The sequence below is a fragment of the Sorex araneus genome, chromosome 3 (assembly GCF_027595985.1).
Source record: "Sorex araneus isolate mSorAra2 chromosome 3, mSorAra2.pri, whole genome shotgun sequence".
In the NCBI taxonomy this organism is placed as follows: domain Eukaryota; kingdom Metazoa; phylum Chordata; class Mammalia; order Eulipotyphla; family Soricidae; genus Sorex; species Sorex araneus.
The window spans coordinates 11,171,943-11,196,653 of record NC_073304.1 but is presented as its reverse complement, the minus strand read 5'-3'; the positions used below and the strand labels follow the sequence as shown (position 1 = coordinate 11,196,653).

Below are 24,711 nucleotides of genomic sequence, written 5' to 3'. Positions count from 1 at the left end.
TGAATGTAACAAGGTGTCTCCCGTGCCACTTGGGAGGACCCCCTTCAAAAAATTTCTCATTAGACAAATACTCTCAGAAGACCAGTTTAATTCAAGAGATCAGTTAGTTCCTTAAATATTGATGCCCAAAAGTAACATTCAAGTTTTGGAGTCCCCGTCTACCCAGGTATGATTTTTGCTTGTTTGTTTGACTTAATTGACATGTTGTTTATTTACAAGGAGAGGAGACGGAATTAGGTAGGTTTGCTTAATCTCACTGTAAATTAGGACCTCAGGTCCAAATCCAAATGTGAGCTGTATTTTTTTTTTTTTGCTTTTTGGGTCACACCCAGCGATGCTCAGGGGTTACTCCTGGCTTTGCACTCAGGAACTACTCCTGGCGGTGCTTGGGGGACCATATGGGATGCCGGGGATCGAACCCGGGTCGGCCGCGTGCAAGCAAGGCAAACGCCCTACCCGCTGTGCTATCGCTCCGGCCCCGTGAGCTGTATTTAATCTGTGCGCCCTATTGCATCCGTTTACGGTTTTTGCATCTCCTGAATATTTTGTATTTCCTTTTGGTGTGTTCAGAGGCTACACGTGTCTCTGTGCTCAGCGGGTCACTCCCCGTGGTGCCAGGGACTGAACTGTCTTCTGCTTGCGAGGTCAGCGTCAAAGGTGCTCGACTATTTTACTGGTCTCTCTCTCCTGTCCCGCACTTCATATTTTCACAATGGTCTTAGTTTATTGACAGTCGCGGTAATTGCCTTGCTGGAAATGCCTAATAACTGCGAGGAAATCCCCCCCCCTTTTTTTTTTCCCTCTTAAGTTAAATAGAGAGCTTTTACATCGTGCTAGTTGCGTTAGATCGTCCCAAGGTATTTGCAGAAGCGCGATTCGGTGCGCACGGGATTTGGTCCCTCCCGGCTTCCGTAGCGCGCCCCGCGACTTCCGCTCTGACGGGCCGCCGGGGCGGCCGCACTTCCGGCAGCGGCCGCGGGAGCAGCCGAGGCAAGATGGTGAGTGACTCAGGGCTTCGTCCGGGGGTCGGGCCGGGCGGGCGTCCGGGGGCGCCGCGGGCCGGGCGGGGGCCGGGGGGCTCCGAGCGGGGTCCGGGCTCGTCCTCCGGGCGCGGCGCGATCCCCCGGGGGGCGGCCAAGGGCCCCGAGCCGGGTGCGGGGTCCCCGGGGCGCGGCCGGGCCTCCCCCCGCAGGGCGAGGACGTGTGTGTGTGTGTGTGTGTGTGTGTGTGTGTGTGTGTTCACTGTGTGTGTGAGTATACAGTGTGTGCAGTGTGTGTGTACGGTGTGTGTACGGTGTGTGTTCACTGTGAGTGTACGGTGTGTGTGTACGGTGTGTGCGCTCACAGTGTGTGTACGGTGTGTGTTCACAGTGTGTGTGAGTATACAGTGTGTATTGGGTATATGTACAGTATGAGTGTATGGTGTGTATGTGTATGGTATGCGTGTGCTCACTGTGTGTGTAGGTGTGTGTGCAGTGTGTGTACAGTGTGTGTGTGATGCGTGAGTGTACAGTGTATACTGTGTATGTGTACAGTGTAAGCGTACGGTATGTATGTGTATAGTGTGTGTTTGCTCAGTGTGTGTACAGCGTGTGTGTTTGTACATTCTTGTGTGTAGTGTGTGTACAGCGTGTGTGTTTGTACATTCTTGTGTGTAGTGTGTGTACAGTGTGTGTAGTGGGTGTGTTAGCAGCGTATACAGTGTGTGTACAGTGTGTATACCGTGTGTGCAATGTGTTTGTACAGTGTACGTGCAGTGTGTGTGTGTGTATGGTGTGTGCACAGTGTGTGCAAGTGCCCCTACTTCTGTCCCTGAGGCCCCTTCCCGCACTGTTGCCATGGAGTCGGGGACCCTGGACTGACCACATGGACTGGCCACCTGGACTGGCCACCTGGACTGCCCAGGGAAGTGCCCACCAGGCCAACAGGGCCACCCCCCCACGCCCCCAGGCCACTGTGCCGTGTGGGGCTCGGGCTGACCCCCAGGCACAGGAGCTGGCGTTGCTCTTGGCTATGTTTCTTTGTTGCTCCTGACGTTCCCTGCAGGGGACCCGTGACCCCCCTGAGGATCACACCCACCCTTTGGCAGAGGGGAGGAAGGGAGTCACATGAGGCACCTTAGGTGGCCGTGCCTGAGACCCTGAGACCCGACTCTGTGCTAGCCCCACCTCGGGGAGCACTTTGTACTTCCCCGGTCGGCGGGAGGATGTGGACCCCTGCCGACACCGCGCATCCAAAAGTATTCCATGTGGCCCTGCTCCGAGACGGTCACACAGGCAAGCACCCTCCACTGAGGCCTGGTCTGCCCGTCTCGGAAAAGGAAGATGGTAGCCTGGAAAGGTTGGAGCCGCTTTCGGAAGGGCCAGGGGCGCGGCACTGCCCAGGATTTGCTGTGGAGCCGCGACCAGTTCTCGAAGAAGGAAGTTGGGAAGGTCACCCGCTGTCATTTGCTGGGGGAGCAGAGAAAGGAGCTGGGGGCCTGGGGTGAGAGGCTGGGGTCTGAGGAAGACCCGGATAAGGATTCAGAGCAGTGGAGCTCTGCTCTGAGGGTCCAAAAGGGCCGCAGGCCTTGATTGTGATAAGCGCGGGCAAGAGTGGCTGGACTCCATCGGAGCCCAGAACGGGTAACCGGGCCGCCCGTTAACATCTTGATGCTGATGCTGGTTATCCGTGAGTAGTGCTGTGTGACCAGTAGTTCCCGAGAGCGGAGATGCTAAGTGTCTTACATGGGCGCCTGTGTCTTCGGGACCAAGTAGGAACTCGTGAGAGCCCCGCTGTGTAGAGTGGGACCCCAAGGCTCCAGACGGTGACAGTGACGGGTCTCCCCAGGCAGCTGAGCCCCTGGGCCAACCAGTTCTGCGGTGCTTCCCGTTTGTGCCAGTTCCTTGCCTGGAAAATAGGAGCACTGAGAGAATTGTGTGGAGTTAATGAGACCGCCGAGGAAACTGTTCAGTACGGCTCATCACTTTACTTGTATCACTTGTAGTTGATCTTTGATTTGCTCGAGCGGGCGCCAGTAACGTCTCCATTTGTCCCTGTCAGCTAGTGCAGCCCAATGATATCTGCTTGCTCCAGGAACAGGAAGAGTCTCAAATCGTTCATTCAGGGATTGAATATAGCTCATAGCACCCCCAAATATTAGCTGCCCCAGACATCCAGTTTCCTGCCTTCAGAGGTGAAAGTAACCATCCACAGCCTTGGAGAGTCCATTTCAGTGTGACATTCTGTTCCTCGGTTTCTCAGAGCTCTTCCTTCACTCAAGGAAAAGTACAAAGAATCCTGCTAGTGGGGAAATGTATTCGACCTCTGCTCTTCAGATACATGAGCTTTCACTGGGGATCAAAGCCTGGCAGTGCTCGGGGTTTACTCCTGCCTCTGTGTTCAGGGGTCACCTTTGGCGGTTCCCAGGTGACCCAGTATGTGGTGATGGAGATTGAAACCCAGTTGGCGGGGCCTGAGCGATAGTACAGTGGGTGGTGCATTTGCCTTTCACGAGGCCGACCGGGTTTGATCCCTAGCATCCCATATAGTTCCTGAGCACCGCCAGGAGTGAGTCCTGAGTGCAGAGCTAGGAGTAGTGACCCCTCAGCATCGCCCGGTGTGACCCAAAAAGCCAAAAAAAAAAAAAAAACTGGTCAGCAGTCAGCAAGTAGCTTACCCGCTGTCCTGACCCTCTGTATTGGCAACATGATGTATTATATGAGATACCTGTGGAAATTATTGGAGGGCATTAAGACCCTCTGATCGGGTATCACCGTCTCTGGTGTTTAAAGTGCCCTCGTTTCTAGAGCTGGAGAAAAAGAAAGAGGATGGGGTGCTTGCCTTGTATGCAGCTGCCCTGGGTTTGTTCCCTGGCATCCCGTATGATTCCCCATGCATCACCCGGAATAATCCCTGAGCACAGAGCCAGGAGTAATCCCTGAGCACTGTCAGGAATGGCCCCAGACAAACAAAACCCCCTCATTCCTGAGTTATTACTGTGCTGAGCAATACCCTCTAGCTAAAGGGTCTATTTCAAACGCAGAGATCCCAGTGAGTTCTTAATATTGCTTTTAAAAATTAAGTTATAATTGACATTATTATTATTTTAAAAAAAATTTTATTTGTGAATCACCGTGAGGTACAGTTACAGACTTACAAACTTTCGTGCTTGCATTTCAGTCGTGCAATGGTCAAGTACCCATCCCCCCACCAATGGCATTGTTATTTTAAAATCCACAGTGATTTGATAAATGTATGTATTGCAGATTGTGCTAAGTTTGTTTGCATCATTATCACACATACTGTAATTTCCCCCCCCCCTTTTTTGCTGCACCCAGCAGTGCTCAGGGCTTACTCCTGACTCTGCTCAAGAATCACTCCTGGCAGGCCTGGGGGACCATTTGGGGTACTGAGGATTGAGCCTGGGTCACCCCTGTGTAAGGCCAGTGCCTTCCTGCTGTACTCTCGTCTGGCCCAAAGTCTTGTCGCGTGCCGAGGAGTTGAGGCTCTTTCCGTTCCTCCCACACCGCAGTATAGTGCTGCTCTCTGCGGTCCCCACGCTGTCCTTGGCGTGCTTATCGCTGGGAGTCTGTCCCTTTCGACCCTTCCCACCAGTTCCCGCCTCTGCTCTGGCAACCTCCAGTCTGTTCCCTGGACCTGTGGGCTGTTTGGAGCCTTGTCTTGAAGAGACCACACGAAAGGAATCACGGCGATTTGTCTTTGCTGATTTCCTTTACCAAGTGCCAGGCCCCGCAGGCCCCGCCATACTGTTGCAAGCGTCGGGATTCTCTGCCCTTCTCTGAAGTGACCTTTCAGCGTGTTCGAATGTGCTGTGTGTGGTCTTGGCAGCGTGGCCTCTTACCCAGCCCCGAGCCAGAGGACAGCATCCCGGGGTGTGCGTAGCTGGTGCTTGGTCTTTTGTTTCCTTCAAATCAGTCTCGAAGTGGAATTGGAACTTCCTGCGGGCCCTCCGACTGCTTTCCCTGCCGTTCGCAGCCTTTCGCGTTGCCATCTGCTCTGCGTGGCAGTTCCGTCTTCTCCGCGTCCCGCAGCCACTGGTGTCCTCTCTTTTCTGACTGGGTCTCAGCGCGAGGCGATTCCTCGTGTGGTATACTTTGCAAACGTGCTCAAATTCCTTAATGCGATTCAGCTCCCAAAATCAGTGCCAGGAGTGTACTATCCAAGGCGGAGTACAGGGGTAAGGCACTTGCCTTGCACACGGCTGACCCCAGGCGTGATCCCCCCGCCCCACATCCGGTCCCCTGAACAGCACCAGGACTAGTCTCTGAGCACAGGACCGGGATTGAGCCCTGAGCACCACCAGGTGTGGCCCTGACCCCCTCCCCTTTCGAATAAACAAGAGCTGCTTAGACTCTGGGGCTTCGGTGATGTGAGGTGTGTGTTGCTGTTGAAACAAGTTTCTGGATCGTAATAAGGAATCAGTTGTAAATGATAATTGACTATGAGAAATGATTTAACGTTTGTGGCCTAATTTCATCAAATACATTCTTGGTGGTTTTAGTGAAATAGTTGATATTATTTCAAACCCCGTACCTTTCTCAAAGGGATGGGTGGAGGTCGGGGTGTGGCTTGTGGGCCTGCTGGCCGTGCCGTGGGTCAGGGCCAGGCCCACTCACCTGGGCACGTGCTCTCCTGCTGAAGCGGCCCCCCGGCCCCCGAAAGGTGCCTTGAGTCCCAAAATGTTCAAGTGACGAGGAATGTTGGTGTCGCAGAATCACCGGGCAGTAAGGCTGCTGCTTTGGAGTGATAACTAAATTGATATCTCTGATTTCTCTTTCAGGGTCAAAGCCAAAGCGGGGGACATGGTCCTGGAGGTGGCAAGAAGGATGACAAGGTAAATAAGCCAGACTGCACAGGAAGGACCTAGGAAGAGAGCTGCAGGGCCAAGCACAGGCCGTGCATGAGGGGGGGCCCGGGTTCCGTCCCCAGCACTGCACCGTCCCTTGAACTCTGTCAGGTGGCGCCTGTTACAGAATTAATTTTCTTAAAAGGCCAAACATGTGTGATATGAGTAAATTCGAAAAGGTGTGACCATGCAGTTCATCAGAAGCTCTGAGGATTCATCAGTTTTAAACTGCAAAATAAGTTCCCCTGAAATTAGACCAGCCTAGCCCACAGCTGCAGTAGCCTTTTCATGTTCTGGAGTGAGTTACTGGTGTAGCTATCACATAGGTATTTATGAGTTAAGAAATTTAAGCTTGTTGTAAATAGTAACATTATAGAAGTGTTAATTGCCTGTAACGTAGTATTGAATATCTTGAGCTCTGAAGAGTTCTCAGGTGACCCAGCACCAGACTTTGAATATAAACTTTGAATTCTGACCTCACTCCCTCTCATGGAATAATCATTGTATATAGTTTAAAATTTTAAAAAGTTATACTCACAAAGTAATGTGATAGGAATGTAAGACCTGATTTTTTTTTATAAAAGAAATTCCAGTTTTTTTTGTAGCATCTTAAAAGGGAAATCATTGGAAATCGTTGGTTGTCCTACAGAAATAAGTTAGTGCATTAATAGGATTTCCATTTGATTGGTTTTTCTCCCCCACCCCCGTCCCCCGGCTGTTCTAAAACCCCTAGGACAAGAAAAAGAAATACGAACCTCCTGTACCAACTCGAGTGGGGAAGAAGAAGAAGAAAACAAAGGGACCAGATGCTGCCAGCAAGCTGCCACTGGGTAGGGCGCGTCTCCTGGCACTGCCGCGCGGGGACGGTCTGTGTGTAGTTTCGAGGTCTGGGTGCGGGCCAGGAGATAAGGGATGTGTGTAACTCTTGCTCTGTCACTCTCCTCACTGACTTGTGAACCACGTCCTCCACGCTGAATTTGTAACTGTGGACAGTATTTAATTATGTCTCAGCTTAAGAAAGTCCATTAAGGGGCTGGAGTGATAGTCCAATGGGTAGGGCATTTGCCTTGCATGCAGCCGTCTGGGTTCGATCCCCTGTATCCCATACGGTCCCCCCGAGCACCGCCAGGAGTAATTCCTGAGTGCAGAGCCAGGAGCAATCCCTGAGCATGGCTGGGTATGACCCAAAAAGAAAAAAAAAAAGTCCACTAATTGCTTGTAAATACAGTGTATTAAAAATACAGTGTTAGGGGCTGGAGAGGTGGGGCTTTTGCATGCAGCTGACCTGGGTTCGATCCTCTGCACTCCTACAGAATCCATTGCCAGGAGTGATCCCTGAGCAAAGAGCCAGAAGTACAGTCACATGTGTGGCCCCCAAACCAAAATAAACAAAGGACAGTGTGAGATTTGAAAACTTCAGCTTGAATAACCTAGGAGCACATTGATTTCATGAGGAAATGGGATGCTCTTGTATCAGAAATTATGTCAAGCCAAGTCTGAATGTCAAGTCCTGGACTCCCTTTGAACACAGACCGAATGGAAGCAGGTCACCTGGCCCAGACCCCCTCTCTGGCCTCTGCCCCACTCCCTTCCCTGCCACCCCCTGCCCTGCCTCAGTCTCTGGGTTCTTCTGAAAAGGGCACGCTTGCCCATTACTTCCCTCTACCAACAAGACTTCGTTCTCTGCTGCCTGCTTCTCCCTCAGACTTCCTCCCCTCCAGACAGGCCCTGCTTGCTGAAATGAAAATACCGCTTGGTTCGGAGTGGCCTGTTAAGAAGGCCCATTCACTGATGAGAGAATCCGTGTGCTCCCAATACAGATTAGACCATCAGATTGTGAGAAGAAAGTAGAAAGTCCAGAAACAGTCAAATCCCATGGACAGTTATTAGGAGGTGACAGAGGAGGCGTTTCCGTTACTGTGGATGAGAGGGGTTGCTTACTCCAGATGATTGGCATATTTCATTTGCTATTGAGAGAAATTTTGAATTAATCCACCCTTTGTGCCAGATGGTTATAGAAATACAAATAAAAATAAATGAGAAATCAGGGATATATTTATTTAACCATAGGGGAGACGAGACCTGTGAGTAAGTCAGGAGACGCGGAAACCACACATGAGTGGCAGACTTGTCAAATAAATGTCAAGTTCTCAAGGAGCAGTGTGAAACCTCTAATCAGAGGAAAGGAATGTGGGGAAAACACGCTTGCTCCAGTGTTACTAGTCGTAATGTCACAGTGTTACGACTTGGTGAATAGTTAGTGGGTGCCATCTGTATACTAAGTTGTGAGTGTATATTTTATGAGCACCTGTGGAAGAGCACGGGCTGCCTCGTGTGTCTCTCGCGGATCCTTCTGGCCGTGGGCAGTTGGTTGGCGTGGACCCTTTAGCTCATGCGCGTCATCTTTATTTCTGACGTGTCCCCTTGGTTGTTCAGTGTTCCCTCGCGTAGGGTCACCAGACTCTGAAGTGTTCAGTCTGTTCAGCTAAAGTCTCCCGATGTTTGAGTCTTGACTTTTTTTTTTTTTTATTCCTAAGAATGAATTCATCAGGACTTCAGAAATGCACTCTGTGTTTTAATTGCAGTGACCCCTCACACCCAGTGCCGGTTGAAATTACTGAAGTTGGAGAGAATCAAAGACTACCTTCTCATGGAGGAGGAGTTCATTCGGAATCAGGAACAGATGAAGCCTCTGGAGGAGAAACAGGAGGTAAGCCAGGACTAATCCTGCCTGACACGAATCAAACTCTCAGTGAGGAGGTGCGGCCTGGCAGTCGAACCCTTTCCACTTCGCCCAATCACAAGCTTCCTTTGAAAAGCATCAGTTGTTCTGGCTTCCCGGGGTAGCACCTGACCTGCCCTGGGCGTGACCCCGCACAGCATGGTTCCTGGAGCACGACCAGGCCCCGAACACTGACTGCCGGGAAACTGTGGCCAGGGGTGGCACCCCTGGGGGTGGCCCCTACTTTAAAATAATAAAAAAAAAATTGGTACAAGCACCTCTTCCAGGCCCAGCCCGGGGCCCGCTCCCTCGAGGTCTCACCTGCTTTCCTCTCGCCACGGCCTTCCGTAGGAGGAGAGGTCAAAGGTGGATGACCTGAGGGGGACCCCAATGTCCGTGGGGACCTTGGAGGAGATCATAGATGACAACCACGCCATCGTGTCCACGTCTGTGGGCTCAGAGCACTACGTCAGCATTCTCTCCTTCGTGGACAAGGACCTGCTGGAGCCCGGCTGCTCCGTCCTGCTCAACCACAAGGTCAGTGGCGTCTCCGCTTCCTCTGCCCCGCGTCCTCTCGCCCCCGTCGGGCCCTCACGCGCTCCCTGTGTCCCGCCAGGTGCACGCCGTGATCGGGGTGCTGATGGATGACACGGACCCCCTGGTCACCGTGATGAAGGTGGAGAAGGCGCCCCAGGAGACCTACGCCGATATTGGGGGCTTGGACAACCAGATCCAGGAAATAAAGGTGGGTCCCAGCCAGCAGGGGCTCCTGCAGCCCCCTGGCGGGCGCGGCCCTGCGCCAGATACGGTGGTGGTGCTGCAGTGACCAGACATTCCTGCCGCGCTGCTTGCCTGTCACGGCCCTTGTGTCTGTTAATCCCGCCGTGGAGAAGCAGCCCCCGGGCAGCCAGGGGCAGTGCTCAGTGACTGCTGCATGAACAGGGTTGTTTTGGGGCTTTTGGTGTCGCCGTGAGATAACACAGTTACAAAGTTGTTCCTGAGTAAGTTTCAGTTATATTAAGGTCCAACCCCCGTCCCTTCACCAGCGTGCATTTCCCACCACCAGTGTCCCCAGTTTCCCTCCCCCGCCTCTATGGCAGACACTTTCCTTCTCTTTCCTCCCCCCCACCCCCCCTTTTCCTTTTCAGCACCGTGGTTTGTAGTAGTTGCTGAAAGGGTATCGTGCATCTCACCTGCCCTCCTTTCAGTACTCAGTTTTTCCAGAGTGGTCATTGCCAACTGTCATCATCATCGTGGGCCCTTCTCTGTCCTGACTGCCCTCCCCTCTGTGAAAACCCTCTTTCCTGGCCCTCATTTCTACTGCATTTGGGGGATCAGTTTTATACTTTTTTTCCCCCATATCCTGCAAATGAGTGCGATCATTCTGTGTCTGCCTCTCTGTGACTCATTTCACTCCCGTGATCCTCTCGGTGTCCGTGAAGGATACTGTTGACCAGTTGTGGTCACCTGGATAGCCCTAGGGCCGTGTGGGCTGGGGCGAGGGCGCGGGTGGCCCAGAGGTGCTCAGGACAGCTGCAGGCCCGCACTCCGGGGATTTCGGTGCCGGTCGGACTCTGTTTGGCTCGGCTCTGTCACAGGTCCCTGCTGGGGAGCCATCATGTCCCTAAGTGGTCACCACTGTCAGGAACTTACCTGGTTGTGTCTGTAGTCGGACTGAAGTGCGTTAGTTTTCCCACGCTCCTTTTCCTCGCTCATTAAGGGCTTAAATGTGCCTCGGGGCAGATGTCTAGGGGAGCGAAAGGGGGTGGGTGCTGGGACCTCGCCTGGGATGGACATCCCAGGAGGTCCTGCTGTCATGGAAATGGCCGTTGCTTCTAGCGCCAGAGAGTGGGGTGGGTCACCTTCCTATTCTGATGCAGTCTGTTGTCTGTAGGAATCTGTGGAGCTCCCACTCACGCACCCCGAGTACTATGAGGAGATGGGCATCAAGCCCCCGAAGGGGGTCATTCTCTACGGCCCACCCGGCACAGGTACGCATGGTTTGCCCTTCGCCGTGGCTGCTCGTGATTCCTGTCGCGTGAGGGGGATGCTTCTCGTGTGGGCGTGTCCGACGCTCTCAAGTGGGACAGGGTCCCGGCTGGTCCCAGCTGTGGCCCCTCAGCAGGGGCCTCAGGAGGCGGGCGCGTCCCTTCCCACGGATGGTCTCACTGGAGCAGTTGGCTGCTCTAGCCTGGTCTAGGTGGCTGACTTGAATACGCGGAGTTGTATGAATAACCCAGTTTTTTTCAGATGTTATGGTGAATTTAGGAGAAAAGTTAAAATTTAGCAAAATGTTTTAGTAATTTGAAAAAAAAAAAAGTTTTCTTACTATGAAAAGCCAAGCGTCCCGATACTGTGGCGCTCCTGCGCCTGCCGGGAGCGGGGACCCTGCTCGTGACGGCCTTCTGCCCACACGGGCCGCCGCTCTTACAGCCGCGTCCGGTGTCCTGGCGGAGGTTTGGAGCTCAGACCCTTTTTTGTCTTTTTCTCTTCTTTAACAGGTAAAACCTTACTGGCCAAAGCAGTAGCAAACCAGACGTCGGCCACTTTCCTGCGGGTGGTGGGCTCGGAGCTGATCCAGAAGTACCTGGGGGACGGGCCCAAGCTCGTGCGGGAGCTGTTCCGTGTCGCCGAGGAGCACGCGCCGTCCATCGTGTTTATTGACGAAATCGACGCCATCGGGACAAAACGGTAACCGCGCTCCTACCCGCCATGCTCCTCCCCCTGCTTGCTGGCCGCCGGCAGGTGCGCGACCCTGCTTTCGTCACCCAAGCGAGGCCCCGGGACTCTGCCAAGGCTCGGGCAGGTGCCGCGGGTGTCTGGGGACCCAGGAAGTGAACCTTGCAGACGTGGCAGTGGTAGTTGGTCTCTGCACTGAGGCGGGTGCTGTGAGGCGTTTGGCCTCTGCAGCGAGAGTAGCTTGGCCCGGAGGGTCTGGGGAAGGTGTGTACACTAGAATCACGGCGGGAAGGCCATTGGGTGGGCACTGGGTGGAGGTCGCCCTGAGGCCCACGTTGAGGTGGGTCTCGAGCTCTCAAGGGGCAGAGCACGTGTCTGGCATGCGCGAGGCCCCGAGCCCGATCCCCTCACGGCCGGGTGGAGCCCGGGGTGGGCTCCCTGAGAGGCGCCCGGTGCCGGCGTCGGAGTGGCCCGTGAGCAGCTCGGTTGTGTCTTCATTCCTGTGCCTCTTCCCTTCCGAAGATACGACTCCAACTCTGGAGGGGAGCGAGAAATCCAGAGAACCATGTTGGAGCTGCTGAACCAGCTCGACGGGTTTGACTCGCGGGGAGACGTGAAAGTCATCATGGCCACCAACCGGATCGAGACCCTGGACCCGGCGCTCATCAGGCCAGGTCAGCCGCCCCCGGCAGGGAGGTGCAGCACTGCCGCTTACCAGAGAGAACTGGCTTAGACCAGCAGCTTACGGAAGGTCCCTGAGACTCCGGGAAAGAGCAGGAGGTGCTAGTTAGACCATGCTGCGGGGACCCCTCTGCTTTCCCATGTCCCTTTAAGCCCAGGAGCATTTTCTCTAAAGATGCTTGTACGGATAGGCCCGGGGCATGACAGAGCAGGTGCATGCGTGTTCCAGCACTGAACAGCCCCCACAGAGATTTGGAACCGTTGAGAACTAGCGGGATGACCTCGTAGGCTAGCACAAGAGGCCCACTTACATCCAGGAGGCGTGCATTTGATCCATGGCACCACATGGTTGCTGAGCACTGAGCCAGGAGCAGCCCCTCAGTATCACTGGAGGTGACCCCAAAATTTAAAGACATTTAGTACGATTTTAAAAAATTAGTACAGGGGGCTGGAGCAATAGCACAGCAGGTAGGGTGTTTGCCTTGCACACGACCAACTCAGGTTCGATTTCCAGCATCCCATATGGTTCCCCAAACACCACCAGGGTTACCCCTGAGCATCACCAGGTGTGGCCTGAAACCCTCCCCCCCTTAAAAAAAAAAAAGGGCTGGAGTGATAGCACAGCGGGTAGGGCGTTTGCCTTGCACGCAGCCAACCTGGGTTCGATTCCCAGCATCCCATATGGTCCCCTGAGCACCGCCAGGGGTAATTCCTGAGTGCATAGCCAGGAGTGACCCCTGTGCATTGCCAGGTGTGACCCAAAAAAGCAAAAAAAAAAAGAGGATCGTTTCAGCTTATCTTTTACGCTGGTAGCACCTAAGGAAATAGTCAACCAGTGTGTTTACTCCAAAATGTTTTTAATAGACTAAAGTATTTTATTTGCAGTCAGGAAATTTTCATTTCCAGAGCAGAGACTTCCCCTTAAATGGGATGAATTCAGATGTAATTTTCAGTTTGGAAATTAGCAGCAGCAGCATTTCAGGCACGAGTGGTCGCGGAGTCTCCTGGAGTTTGCAGGAGGCCCAGGCTCAGCGCCCGGCTCCACACAGTTTCCCGAGCATCACGCCGAGAATAGCCCCTGAGTTGCCACGGGGTGTCCCCCCCACACACCCCGCAGTGGTCACGCGCTTCCTGTTGAAGGCTAGCTCAGGCTCCCGTGGGGCCCCGCGGGGACTGAGCCGTGTGTGTCCACAGGCCGCATTGACAGGAAGATCGAGTTCCCCCTGCCCGACGAGAAGACCAAGAAGCGCATCTTCCAGATCCACACGAGCAGGATGACGCTGGCCGACGACGTCACCCTGGACGACTTGATCATGGCCAAAGACGACCTCTCGGGGGCCGACATCAAGGTGAGGCCCGTGTGCTCGACTCACGTGCGATAAACACCACAGACCACCCAAGGCCGCTGTCCGTTGCAGCTGCTCCATCCCAGATGGGGGACAGAGGGTCAGCTAGGGTACCCCACCTTAGAGCTATGGGCTGGGCACCGAGCGTGGCCCCTGCAGTGCTTGCCCGGGCCCGAGCCATGTGTCTATCACGTTTCATGGGTTCTTTTATTTGGCAAAGAACCAATACTGACACACCCGTCCTCTTTGATCCGGCCAAGTGCTGTGAACGTGCGCTCTGGGTGGCCCTGGGAACTGACCGACCTAAGGCCGCGCCCCTTCTCAGCCTTTCTTTGCACTGCTCAGGACCTCCAGAGAGTGGACAGCGGGTTGGTGTTTCTCTTGACACAGCCAACCTGGGCTGATTCTGGCACCACACAGTGTCCTGAGCCCCGAGCCAGGTGTGGCCCCAAACCAACAAGCCAGAAACAGTGTGAAGACTAACTGTCCCAGAGTTTAGTCTGGTTGTCTTGGGTCCTCCCTGAATCGCTGGACTGAAGCGCCAGCGTCTCACTCTGAACATGCTGTCCTTACAGGCAATCTGCACAGAAGCCGGTCTGATGGCCTTGAGGGAACGGAGGATGAAAGTGACAAATGAAGATTTCAAAAAGTCGAAAGAAAATGTTCTTTATAAAAAGCAGGAAGGCACCCCCGAGGGGCTGTATCTCTAGTGAAGTGGAGCGGCCGCGAGCAGTCGGGCTGATTATCCCAGCCCTGGGGACGGGTGGTGGGCGGGGGACTGGGGAGGTTGTCCCGGGGACTCCGCGGGTCCTCTTGGTCTCTGTTAGCGCAACTGTCCGTGTACCTTCCCAGCATGGTTGCGGCTGCCCACCGGGCATGCGCAGTGCTCTTACAATAAAGTGTCTTTCTCAGACTGTCGCCCGATTTTCACCCACGCGCCCGAGTGTAGGCCCCCCGCCCTCTGGGGCAGGGACGTCTGGCTGTGGCCAAGAAACAGCTCGTGAGAACCATCTCGAGGTCAGGTGCAGAATCCTGGCGGCCGCCACACGGGACGGACACACGCCCGGGGCCTCAGCAGTCCCAGAGGTGGCGGCACTGTGGCGGTCACACTCAGCAGCGCACAGGCTCCGTGGTGCCGGGGTCAGCGTGGCCCTCACATGAGCCGGGTCTGAAGGAAGACCGTGATGTTTCTTCCTCTCACCTAAGTCCTTTGCGGTCCTAACCCGTGACGGGACAGACATGCACGCTTCCAGCCGGCTGCCTGAGAACCCACGGCATAAACGGGGCTGTGAACACGCGTGTCCCCCACGGCTGGCGAGAGAGACCGGAGCGCCCCTGGCGGGCCAGGTTTTCCCGTGTCTCCCGTGAGCGCCAGCCCCGATTCTCGTCTGTACACAGATACGCTTGCACATACACGATATGTATACAAGCCGGTGTGTCGGTCACACGAGACGGGCGGGCAGGGGGGCGGCGCGGCCCGCCTAGTCCTCGAGCAGCAGCTCCAGCTCCTCCGGCGGCAGGCGCACCCGCAGCTCCTTCTCCGTCATCAGGTCCAGGGTCTCCTGCATCTCGTCGGGGAAGTACTCCACCGCGTCCAGGTACAGCACCTGCGCGGAGAGCCGGGCCTCAGAGCCAGCACCGAGGCCTCACGCCCGGGCCGGGGCTGCGTGGGGCAGGGCCCGTGGGAGCCTGGGGTGCCGCTTACCTTGGCCCACGGGCAGTTCTGAAGGGCTCTGTAGAACACCCCTTTGCTCCGCTCCTTATTCCCCAAGGAAACCTGAGCAGGGGAGAAGCGCGGGAGGGTGAGGGGCGGGGAGGTGCCCGGAAGCCAGCCCTGCACTGGAATGGGTCTTAACAGCACCCAGCGGTGCCCAGTGGCCCCAGGCCGGCCAAGCCCAGGGAGCTGCGGGGGTCTGGGCTCCTGCTGGCTTCCACCCTCCCCACCCCCGGCCTCGCCCTGGTCTCCACCCCCACCCCACCTCACTTCTTTCAAGCATGACCGTCCCCTGCAGGCATGGGACTGCACCGTTCGGCCTGGGCTCACCCCTCCCCTCCTGGTGGCCGGGGGCTCCTGTCCACCCCCTCAGGGAGCCTCAGAAACACTCTGTCCTCCCAGAACACGGGCCCAGCTAACACCTTCCTGCCTTGAAAGGGAAGAAAGAAAACTGGACACGGGGCCAGAGCAAAAGTATAGTGGGGAGGGCATTTGCCTTGCACGAGGTCGACCCAGGTTCCATCCCCGGCATCCCATATGGTCCCCTGGGCACCACCAGGGGTAATTCCTGAGCATCACCAGGTGCGACCCAAAAAGAAAAAAAGAAGAAAAAAAAAACCTGAACACAGTACTGAGAGGACTGCAAGGGCGGCCGGGGCCTGGGGGAAGCGGCGCTGTTTCTGCCCAGCATCGGGAGGCCCACGGGCATTTAGACGCCTCCAGGCCTCCAGCGTGGCCGCGCCTACCCCTCCTGAGGCCAGAGCCTCAAACAGGCACGAGTGTCTGTCCCTCACCCCTCTGACCCGACTCCAGGAAAATCCCACAGCCCGCCGGGCACCTGGGGGCATCCTTCAGGAGCCTGCAGGACTGGACACCGCGGGGGCGGGCAGGACTGGACACTGCTGTGGGGGTGAGGAGGACTGGACACTACGGGGGAAGGACAGGACTGGACACCATGGCTGGCGGGGCAGGAAGGGACACCTCGGGGGTGGTGAGGTCTGGACACCGCGGAGGAAGTCAGGACACGCCCCAAGGCTGCCCCCACTCCGGGCACCGGGAACTGGGGTCACATGAACACACAAAGGATGGACGTGGCGTCTGAGGCCCCCATGGACAGAGGACAGGGGTCAGCCCCGAGTGGCCCCCCCGACTCCTCCCAGCATGTCCCTGGCCCCCCAGGGCTGTCCTGAGGGCTGGTCGGGGGCGAGGCCTTACCAAGAACCTCAGGTACATCCGCCAGAGCAGGGGGCACTGGCCGCCGCTCTCGGTCCGCACGGCGCTCTCGAACAGGCCCCGGATGCGGTGCGCCAGGCCGCTCTCGGGGAGGGTGGCGTGGACCTCCCTGCCGTCCACCCTGCAAGACACAGACCAGGGCGGGGCGGGGTGTGTGTTTGTGTGTATGTGTATATGTGTCTGTGTATGTTTGTGTGTCTCTGTGTGTTTGTGTGTATGTGTTTGTATGTTCATGTGTGTGTGCGTGTCTGTGTGTGTGTGTGTGCGCGCGCGCGTGCGTGCAGCGTCCGGGCTGAGGTCTCACCCCTGCTGGGACAGAAATCCTATCCCCTCCTTCCCTGCAAGAAGGGAGAGTTGCACCCGCAGGGGCAGAAAAATGAAGGACTTGGGGGCACCATTTGGCGCCACAGGGAAGATTCCAGAAGGAAGGGGATGGGCCCAGCACGTGCGCCCAACTCCAGGGCCCCCTGTTGAGCGAGCGGAGCCCTGGAGAAAGCAGAGGCTCGTCGAAATATCGAATGGAATCAAAGTAGAGAATCATGTGGAAATCATCTGCCACACAGGTGGGGGAGGGGATGCCACAGGTAGTGACCCCTTCTGTCCATTCGGTGAGTTCCTCCCCCCCGCCCCCCCCATCTCGACACCCCTGCACGGCTGGGCAGAGATGGGCTGGGGGACTCCAGGGTTAAAGCGCCCCGGCCAGCAAGGACAGAGCTGGACACGAGGTGGCCCTGCGGGTCTGGTCCACGCCCTGCCAGGTGCTCCAGGTGGTCCAGCTCCCAGGAGTGGCGGCCGGTGATGCAGCGCGGGAGTCCAGGCGGTCCCGCAGGCAGGGATGCGGCGGGGCGGGGCGGGGCGGGGAGGGCGGCCCCGCCTACCTCTGCACGCTCTCCACCAGCCTCTTCCTCATCTGCTCGGCCTCGATGGCGAACAGCCAGGGCTCCAGGGCTTTGGAGGACCTGGTGACGGCGTCGAAGAACCTCCGCGTCCTGCTGGCGCTGTGGGTCTTGTTCTGCACCTGCACGAAGGCGCGCCAGAGGCCCTGGTTGTCCGGGTACAGCCTCAGGGCCCCGGCCAGGGCTTCGCGCAGGGGCGCCAGCGGGTAGACGCCCACCCGCATGTGGAAGCGGAGCAGGTTCGTGTGCATCAGGGCCAGAGCCTCGAGGGCAGGGCCCGGGCGCCCGGGGCTGGCCGCGTCCTCCAGGCCGGCGCCCGCGGGGGGCCCCGGGGTCCCCAGCTGCGCCTTCACCTGGTCGTGGACCCGCACGGCCGCCTCAATGCCCACAGTCAGGTACTGGAAGAGCATGAAGCAGCCGGCGACGCTGGCCAGGCGGCCCGGGGCGGCGCCCTCCTCCTGCAGGCAGGCCTCCAGCGCGCGCTCGTACGCCTTCCGCGCCTTCAGCACGGGGACGGCGGACGCGGGGCCGGGGCCGGGCGCGCCGGGCTCGCTCTCGGTCAGCCTGGTGAGGATGTGCGCGGCGCGCGCCGCGGCCGGCCCGCGGGACTCGGGCGCCAGCCCCAGCTCCAGCTCCAGCTGCGCGTAGAGCAGGCCCAGCCCGCACACGCCGCCGTCCTGCAGGGCCCGGCCGCCCGCCGCGCCCAGCGCCGCCTCGAACACCTTGCGCGCGTCGTCCGTGTTCCCCAGCAGCCACTCCAGGTGCGCGTACAGCTGCCACAGGCAGAAGTTGTTGCGGTTCTCCGGCTCCTTGAGGAGGCTCTTGGCTAGTTTCTTGCAGTTCTTCCCCCGAGACTTCAGCCTCTTCTTGTTCTTCGTGTGCAGGCACCAGAGGACCTGGCGGGAGGCGGGAGAGTGGGCCGGGCGCTCGGCTTCAGCACTTCAGGTCAGACGCCGGCAGGTGTGCAACAAGACACGCGCTAACAGACGCCAGTGCATGGGAGGTCAGACACGTGCTAACAGACGCCAACACGTGTGAGATCAGACACGTGCTAATAGATGCTGGCACATGTGAGATCAGACACATGTGAGATCAGACATGTGCTAACAGACACCAGCACATGTGAGATCAGACACCAGTACATGAGATCAGACACGTGCTAACAGACTCCAGCACATGTGAGATCAGACACGTGCTAATAGACAGCAACATGTGTGAGATCAGACATGTGCTAACAGACACCGGCACATGGGAGATCAGACACGTGCTAACAGGTGCCAGCATCTGAGATAAGACATGTGCTAACAGACACCAACACGTGTGAGATCAGACACGTGCTAACAGATGCCAGCATATGTGAGATCAGACACCAGCACATGTGACATCAGACACCTGCTAATAGCCATCACCACATGTCACATTAGACACCTAACAGACACCAGGACGTGTGACATCAGACACCAACACAGACACCAGCACATGTCACACCAGACACCTTCTAACAGACACCAGCACACGTGAGATCATACACGTGCTAACACACACACCAGCACACGAGATCAGACACCCCCACATTTCACAGAGACCTGCTAACAAACACCAGCATGTGTGACATCAGACACCAACACAGATGCCAGCACATGTCACACCAGACACCTGCTCCCGGGCACCACACGTGCAGAGGTGCCCGCAGCTGGACCCAGGCCCGCATCCCCGCCGGCTACCCCCCGGGCCGCCCTCACCTTGGCCACCTCGTAGCGCAGCCAGGCGAGGCAGAGCTGAGCCCGCTCGGGGCCGGCGAAGAGCGGCAGCAGGAGGTGCAGCAGGTTGCGGATGAAGTCCTCGCCCTCGCGCCCGTGGCCCCGGGCCCCCCGCCGGCTGCCCAGCGGGTCGGTGCGGCCCACGCAGCCCACGCCCGAGAAGGGCGGCTGGGGCGCCGTCAGCGGCTGCTCGTCGGAGAGGCCGCCGTCGAAGAGGTCGGCCTCGTCCAGCGCCAGGGCGAGGCAGGCGGCGGGCGGGCGGGCGCCGCAGGGCACGCCCAGGAACTGCAGGAAGGCGGTGACCAGCCGGAAGCGCAGCTCGGGCCTGGTCAGGCGGATCAGAGACTGCCCGATGTCGTCGAACAGCACCTGCCGAGAGAGACCAGTGGGCCGGGCTGCCCTCAGGGCCACCGGCACCTCCCCTGCCTGAGGGTCCCAGGGTGGGGCCGGGGGCCAGTGGCTGAGGTCAGGCAGAGGCTCCCCCTTGCCCGCTGGACCAGGAACCCGGGCCCAGAGCACGCATGCGAGGCCCCTGATCCGTCCCCCTGTGGCCGGTGCTGACGGGGAGGTGGACGGAGGCCACCGTGTGCTTTCGCCCAGAAGATGAAACACCCGCCCCGGGGACGCGGCTGGGTAGAAGGGACGCGCGAGCGGCGGGCCCTGGTTTCTCGCGGCCCTCCTGGAGGCCCTGGCGGGCGGAGGCCCAGCGGCTGGCTGGGCTGGGAGCAGAGGCCGGGACTCCGCTGCCTCCACCCACCAGACCCACCCACGGGGCTGCCCGCGCCCCAAACTGCTCCCCAGGCAGCCTCAGGGGTCCCGAGAGGGAGGGGCCGGGGCCCCCACACACCTGCCTCTCGGGGTCCTCGCAGTCCTCCTCGCTTTGCTTCTTGTTCTTCTCGGGCCGCCACGGGCGCCAGTGCCTCTGCTCCCGGGAGCGCTCGGCCGCCAGCCAGAGCTGCCAGCGGGGCAGGGTCTTGTCTCGGACCTCCGGGCCCTCGTCGTCCGCCTCGTCCTCCTCCTCATCTGCACGGGAGGGACCCGGTCAGCTCAGCTGAGTGGCCGCACAGCCCGCGCCGAGGCCAGCCGGGTCAGATCTGGGGGTCCTCTGGACCTGGGATGCGTGAACCCAGGGGCCCCCACCCGGCCCCCAGGGGCCTGCAGACTCTGCAAGCCTCTGACCGCCGGTGCCATTGGGCCCACCAACGCAGGAAAGGAATATTCTAGAAGGTTCTAAGAAACCATTCTGCAGTGATGGGAATGTGCCTGATCTGGAAGTCTAGTACAGGGCCAGAAAGATAGTACAGCCCTTGCTTGCCTGGCACACGGCTGGCACGGGTTTGATCCCTAACACCCCGTATGGTGCCCCCGGCCCCACCAGGAGTGATCCCTGGACACCACTGGGTGCAGCCCCCAAATTAAAAAATCATAATAAAAAACTTTAGAGTACTCCTGGAAGCATAAATGCCTCTCAAAGGCTCCGAGGGTCTGCAGTGCTGAGCAAACTCCCGCCGACCCCCACATGCAGAGACAGCGCTGGGACCAGGAACGCACGAGGACACCTTCTCGGACGCCCCAGGAAGGAAAAGGGGCCGGCAGGTGTCTTGTAAGACCATGGCTCAGGGCTGGAGCCACAGCACAGCGGGGAGGGCGTTTGCCTTGCACGCGGCTGACCCGGGTTCAATTCCCAGCATCCCATATGGTCCCCGCCAGGAGTCATTCCTGAGTGCAGAGCCAGGAGTAACCCTTGAGCATCGCTGGGTGTGACCCAAAAAGAAAAAACATAAAATAAATAAAGACCACCGCCCTCGGAGAGCATTTTTGATGTCCCGATGCTTCTGGAACGTTCCAGTACAGTGCAGCCCTCGCCCGCCTTACCCGGAGTGACGATCACCCAGCCGCCGCGTTCCTGCTGGTGCATCCACGCCCGCCAGCCGCGCGCTCCCTTCTCCCCGGCCCGGGGCTCGCCGCTGTCCCAGAAGGGCTCGAAGAACTCCACCTGCAGGCCGAGGGCGGGAGGTTGGCAGCGGGCACGGCCCGGGCACCAGGCGGGGGCAGTGAGCAGGTTCCTTGACCAGAGGCTGGGGCGGAGGGTCTGCCGGGCGCATCCAGCCAGACCAGGGGCACAGCCCGGCCCCAGTGCCCCGACCCCTGACACCCAAGTCCCGCTTCTCCCGGGACTGCGGGGTGGGGTGGGGGCACGGGGACCCCAGCCAGGGGCGCACTGTGGCTGTGGGCGGGGGGGCGGGCGCGGGCATCTCTGCTGGCCCGTGGGGCCCTGGTGCGCGGGCGAGGACCCGGCTCCTGGGGGAGAGCAGGGGACCAGGAAAGTGCCGTGTGACGGGGACACGAGGGACTCCAGGGAGAGCCCAGCAGAGCCTCCAGCCAGCCACACCCCAGCACCCGGCGCCCAGGAGGAGCGTCCCCCGCTTCACTGTCGGGTCCTCGCTCAGGGGGGAGGGAGGAGAGCGCTCGGCAGGGGGACGGGAAAGCTGGGGGGTCCCGGCCCCAGCACCACTGGGGGTGACCCACAACCGCAACTACAAAACCAACACACCGGAAATGGCTCCCTCCCTCAGGAACACAGAGTCGGAGCTGTTAGACAGCTGGACCTACGGGCCCCTCCTTGCCTGCCTCCCTCCCTCCCTCCCTCCCTCCCTCCCTCTCTCCTCTCCCACCTCTCTCCCTCCCTCCCCTCTCTTCCCCTCCCTCCTCTTCTCTCCCTCTCTCCCTCCTCACCCTCCCTCTCCTTCTCTCTCCTTCCCTCTCTCCCTCTTCTCTCCCCCTCCCTCCCTCCTCTCCCTCCCCTCTCCCTCTCCCCCCCCCCCCCCCCCCCGTCCCTCTCTCCGCCCCCCTTCCTTGGACCATCCTTTCTGGAAGCAGCCGGATGTTCACGGTGCTGGTGAGGTCTCTGAGAGGGCAAGTGCTGTTGCTATTCAAAATTCCAGGCGAGTAGGCCAGAGAGGTGGCAGGGGGCCAGGGTGCTGCCCCTAATCTGAATAATCCCGGCACTGACATATGGTCCCCCCCACCCAAGCACCGCCGGGAGTAAGCCCTGAGCACTGCCCGGTGCGACCCAAGCGCCCCTCCCCAGGTCTCGCTGGCCACGGGGGGCTGTTTTTGTTTTTTTGTTTTTTTGCTTTTTGGGTCACACCCGGCGATGCACAGGGGTCACTCCTGGCTCTGCACTCAGGAATTACCCCTGGCGGTGCTCCGGGGACCATATGGGATGCTGGGATTCGAACCCGGGTCGGCCGAGTGCAAGGCAAACGCCCTACCCGCTGTGCTATCACTCTAGCCCCCCGGGGGGCTGTTAGATCCGGGCCTGGCGCTGCAGGCCCGCCCCCTCGACAACGCTGCAGGTGCCCAGGAGCCCTGAGCCAGGGGCTAACAGCCTCTGGGCAGCCCAGCTGTGGCTCCCCCCCAACTTCATTAAGGTAGGAGTGAACCCCAGGCCCGGGGAGATAGCAGGTGAGGTGCTCGCCTTGCATCTGGCCAACCTGGGATCGATCCCCGGCGCCCCGTACTGTCCCCCAAGCACCCCCAGGCGTGAGCCCTGAGTGCAGAGCCAGGAGTGACCCCTGAGCAGCACCAGGTGTGGCCCCCACACAAAACAAATAATAAAAAATAAATCTCAGGACTGGAGAGATTGTGCAGCGGGCAGGCCGTGCTTACATGCGGCCGACCTGGGCTCAACTCCTGGCACCTCATATGGTCCCCTGAGTACAGGCTGAGGCAATTCCCGAGTGCAGAGCCCGGATCACCCCTGAGCACCCCTGGGTGCGGCCCCAAAGCCAACAAATAAATAACGAAAGTAAAAAGCATCTCGAGAGGGTGGCGCGGGCAGGCCCTCGCGCCTCGAGCACGGCAGTCGGAAAGTTCCGGACGCGCCTCGGTCCTGCAGGGCCCCCTCTGCCCGCACGCGCGGCCGGGAGAGACCAGCGGCTGGGACCCCCCTGCACTCTCTGCTCAGAGACGGGGCCAAGAAGCACGTTTGCAGCACAGCAAATGCCCAGGACAGAGCACAGCATGCCTCCAGGCCGCTCTGGCCATCTGGCACGTCAGACCAGATGGTTGGCCGGTGACTTAACTCACGTCAGGATGAGTTAAGTCACCGGCCAACCATCCTCCACCCAGTCTGTCTGAGACGAGGGAGGGAGACGCCTGGCTTGTCGTGAACTTAACTCATCTCCAGCGTCTGCCCGCGATCCCCGAACTTCCCACTAGGTGGCGACGGCGGCCCCTGAGCCCAGGGAACGTGTTTCCCAGACAACGGCTCTGGGGGAGGGGCCTGTGCGTCGCTCACATCATCGCCAGCCTTGGCCGTCTCCTGTCACCTCAAAGGGCGGCTGGGCCTGGGGACAGCGGGCACCCACCCTCAGCCACTCCAGCAGATATGGGAGAGGGGGAAGATTAAGGGGGGATGGGTAGGGGAGGGGGAAGGGACAGGGGGAGGGGAAGGGAGGGAAGGGGATGGGCAGGGCAGGGCGTGTGTCTCCGCAGACCCCCTGATCCCAGGCACCCGAGTTCTGCAGCACTGCTGGGTGTGACCCTGGAGGCTCTGCCACCACCAAGGCAGCCAAGCGACCCGACCCAGCATCCCCGTATCTTGGGGGGCGATCTGCGGCATCCTGTATGGTCCCTGAGCCCCGCCAGGAGTGACCCCTGACCTCGCCAGGTGTGGCCCAAAGAGTGAAACAAACAAAAACAACAACCCCCCCACCCCCCGCACTCGAAACAGCATCACCGCATCCTTGAGACTCCATCAAGCCTCTGCCTGGCTGGCCAAGAACTGCCGGGAGTGGCCCCCGGACCTCCTGAGCGGCAGGGAGACCCCCGCCCCGAGGGCAGGCTCCCTGGCCACCCTGGGGGGCGCCCACTTACACCGGGGACGCACGGAAAAGTGGCGGCCGTGAGTCTGTCTTTCTATCCCAAGGGAAAATTCTTGCCACACTGGCCCGAGCTCCGGAACCCTGCCAGCCCCCCGCCTGTGCCCCCCAGGAAGGGCGAGGGGGAGGCTCGCACCTGGCCCCGGGTGGGCAGCTCCTTCACGCTGTCGGGTTTGAAGAAGGTGAAGTCCACCATGGCCTGGAACAGGGACACGGCCTTCTCGGTGTGGCCGGCCTGGCGCAGGAAGTGGCACAGCTGCAGGAAGAGCGCTGGGGGCAGGGGGACACGGGGCGAGGTCAGCCGGAGCCGGCGAGTCGCCCACGTGTGTGCGTGCACACACGTGCACACGACCGCATGCACGCACGCACAGGCTCACAAGCCACTCATGCACATACACACGCGTGCACTCATACATACACATTCGCACACATGTTCACACACAGGCACACAGGCATAGGCACACACACAGGTGCAGACTCACACAGCCACACATACGTGTGCACACAGATTCGGTCACTCACGTGCACGCATTCACACAGCCGCTCACACATGCACATATTCTCGTGCACACAAAACACACAGTCTCTCACACACATATGCACACACATACGCACACACACACACACACACACTTCAAAGGCTCACAGTGCTGTGCTCAGACCAGGGGTCCCCTTCCTGCCCCGAGAATGAAATTTTTTTTTCTTTTTTGGTCACACCCGGCGATACACAGGGGTTACTCCTGGCTCTGCACTCAGGAATTACTCCTGGCAGTGCTCGGGGGACCACATGAGATACTGGGACTCGAACCCGGGTCGGCCGTGTGCAAGGCAAACGCCCTCCCCGCTCTGCTACTGCTCCAGCCCCCCAAGAATGAAATATTAGCAATAAAAACTAGACACAAGACACCAGGTGAGGTGAGAGGCTGCTCTGACGCTGGCCCCCAGT

General features: G+C 58.7%; 2 protein-coding genes across 3 annotated transcripts in view; one reads left to right on the top strand and one right to left on the bottom strand.

The window, feature by feature from the left end:
- Positions 1 to 941: 941 nt before the first annotated feature.
- PSMC1 (proteasome 26S subunit, ATPase 1) lies at positions 942 to 14,194 on the top strand. Its single transcript, XM_055131641.1, has 11 exons — positions 942 to 998; positions 5,783 to 5,836; positions 6,582 to 6,678; positions 8,434 to 8,558; positions 8,922 to 9,107; positions 9,187 to 9,315; positions 10,465 to 10,561; positions 11,072 to 11,261; positions 11,772 to 11,923; positions 13,125 to 13,279; positions 13,852 to 14,194. The coding sequence occupies exons 1-11, from the start codon at positions 996 to 998 to the stop codon at positions 13,984 to 13,986; spliced, it is 1,323 nt and encodes a 440-aa protein (XP_054987616.1). The 5' UTR covers positions 942 to 995; the 3' UTR covers positions 13,987 to 14,194.
- Positions 13,927 to 24,711, bottom strand: part of NRDE2 (NRDE-2, necessary for RNA interference, domain containing) — a 36,117-nt gene continuing 25,332 nt past the window's right edge. Inside the window, exons 7-14 of one of the 2 annotated variants that reach the window (XM_055131639.1) lie at positions 23,902 to 24,035; positions 20,755 to 20,875; positions 19,727 to 19,902; positions 18,862 to 19,248; positions 17,102 to 18,015; positions 16,206 to 16,344; positions 14,982 to 15,053; positions 13,927 to 14,883 (exon numbers count right to left, since the gene is read on the bottom strand). In XM_055131639.1, the coding sequence (XP_054987614.1) occupies positions 14,758 to 14,883; positions 14,982 to 15,053; positions 16,206 to 16,344; positions 17,102 to 18,015; positions 18,862 to 19,248; positions 19,727 to 19,902; positions 20,755 to 20,875; positions 23,902 to 24,035 (2,069 nt within the window). In that variant the 3' untranslated portion in view covers positions 13,927 to 14,757. The remainder of the gene's footprint in view (positions 14,884 to 14,981; positions 15,054 to 16,205; positions 16,345 to 17,101; positions 18,016 to 18,861; positions 19,249 to 19,726; positions 19,903 to 20,754; positions 20,876 to 23,901; positions 24,036 to 24,711) is intronic. The other variant, XM_055131640.1, reaches the window with a different exon arrangement.

Excerpts from the sequence above, each read along its gene's own strand:
- PSMC1 (XM_055131641.1), top strand. Across the intron at positions 9,316-10,464 it reads ACCAGATCCAGGAAATAAAG|GAATCTGTGGAGCTCCCACT; the intron begins GTGGGTCCCAGC and ends TGTTGTCTGTAG. Across the intron at positions 11,924-13,124 it reads CCCGGCGCTCATCAGGCCAG|GCCGCATTGACAGGAAGATC; the intron begins GTCAGCCGCCCC and ends GTGTGTCCACAG.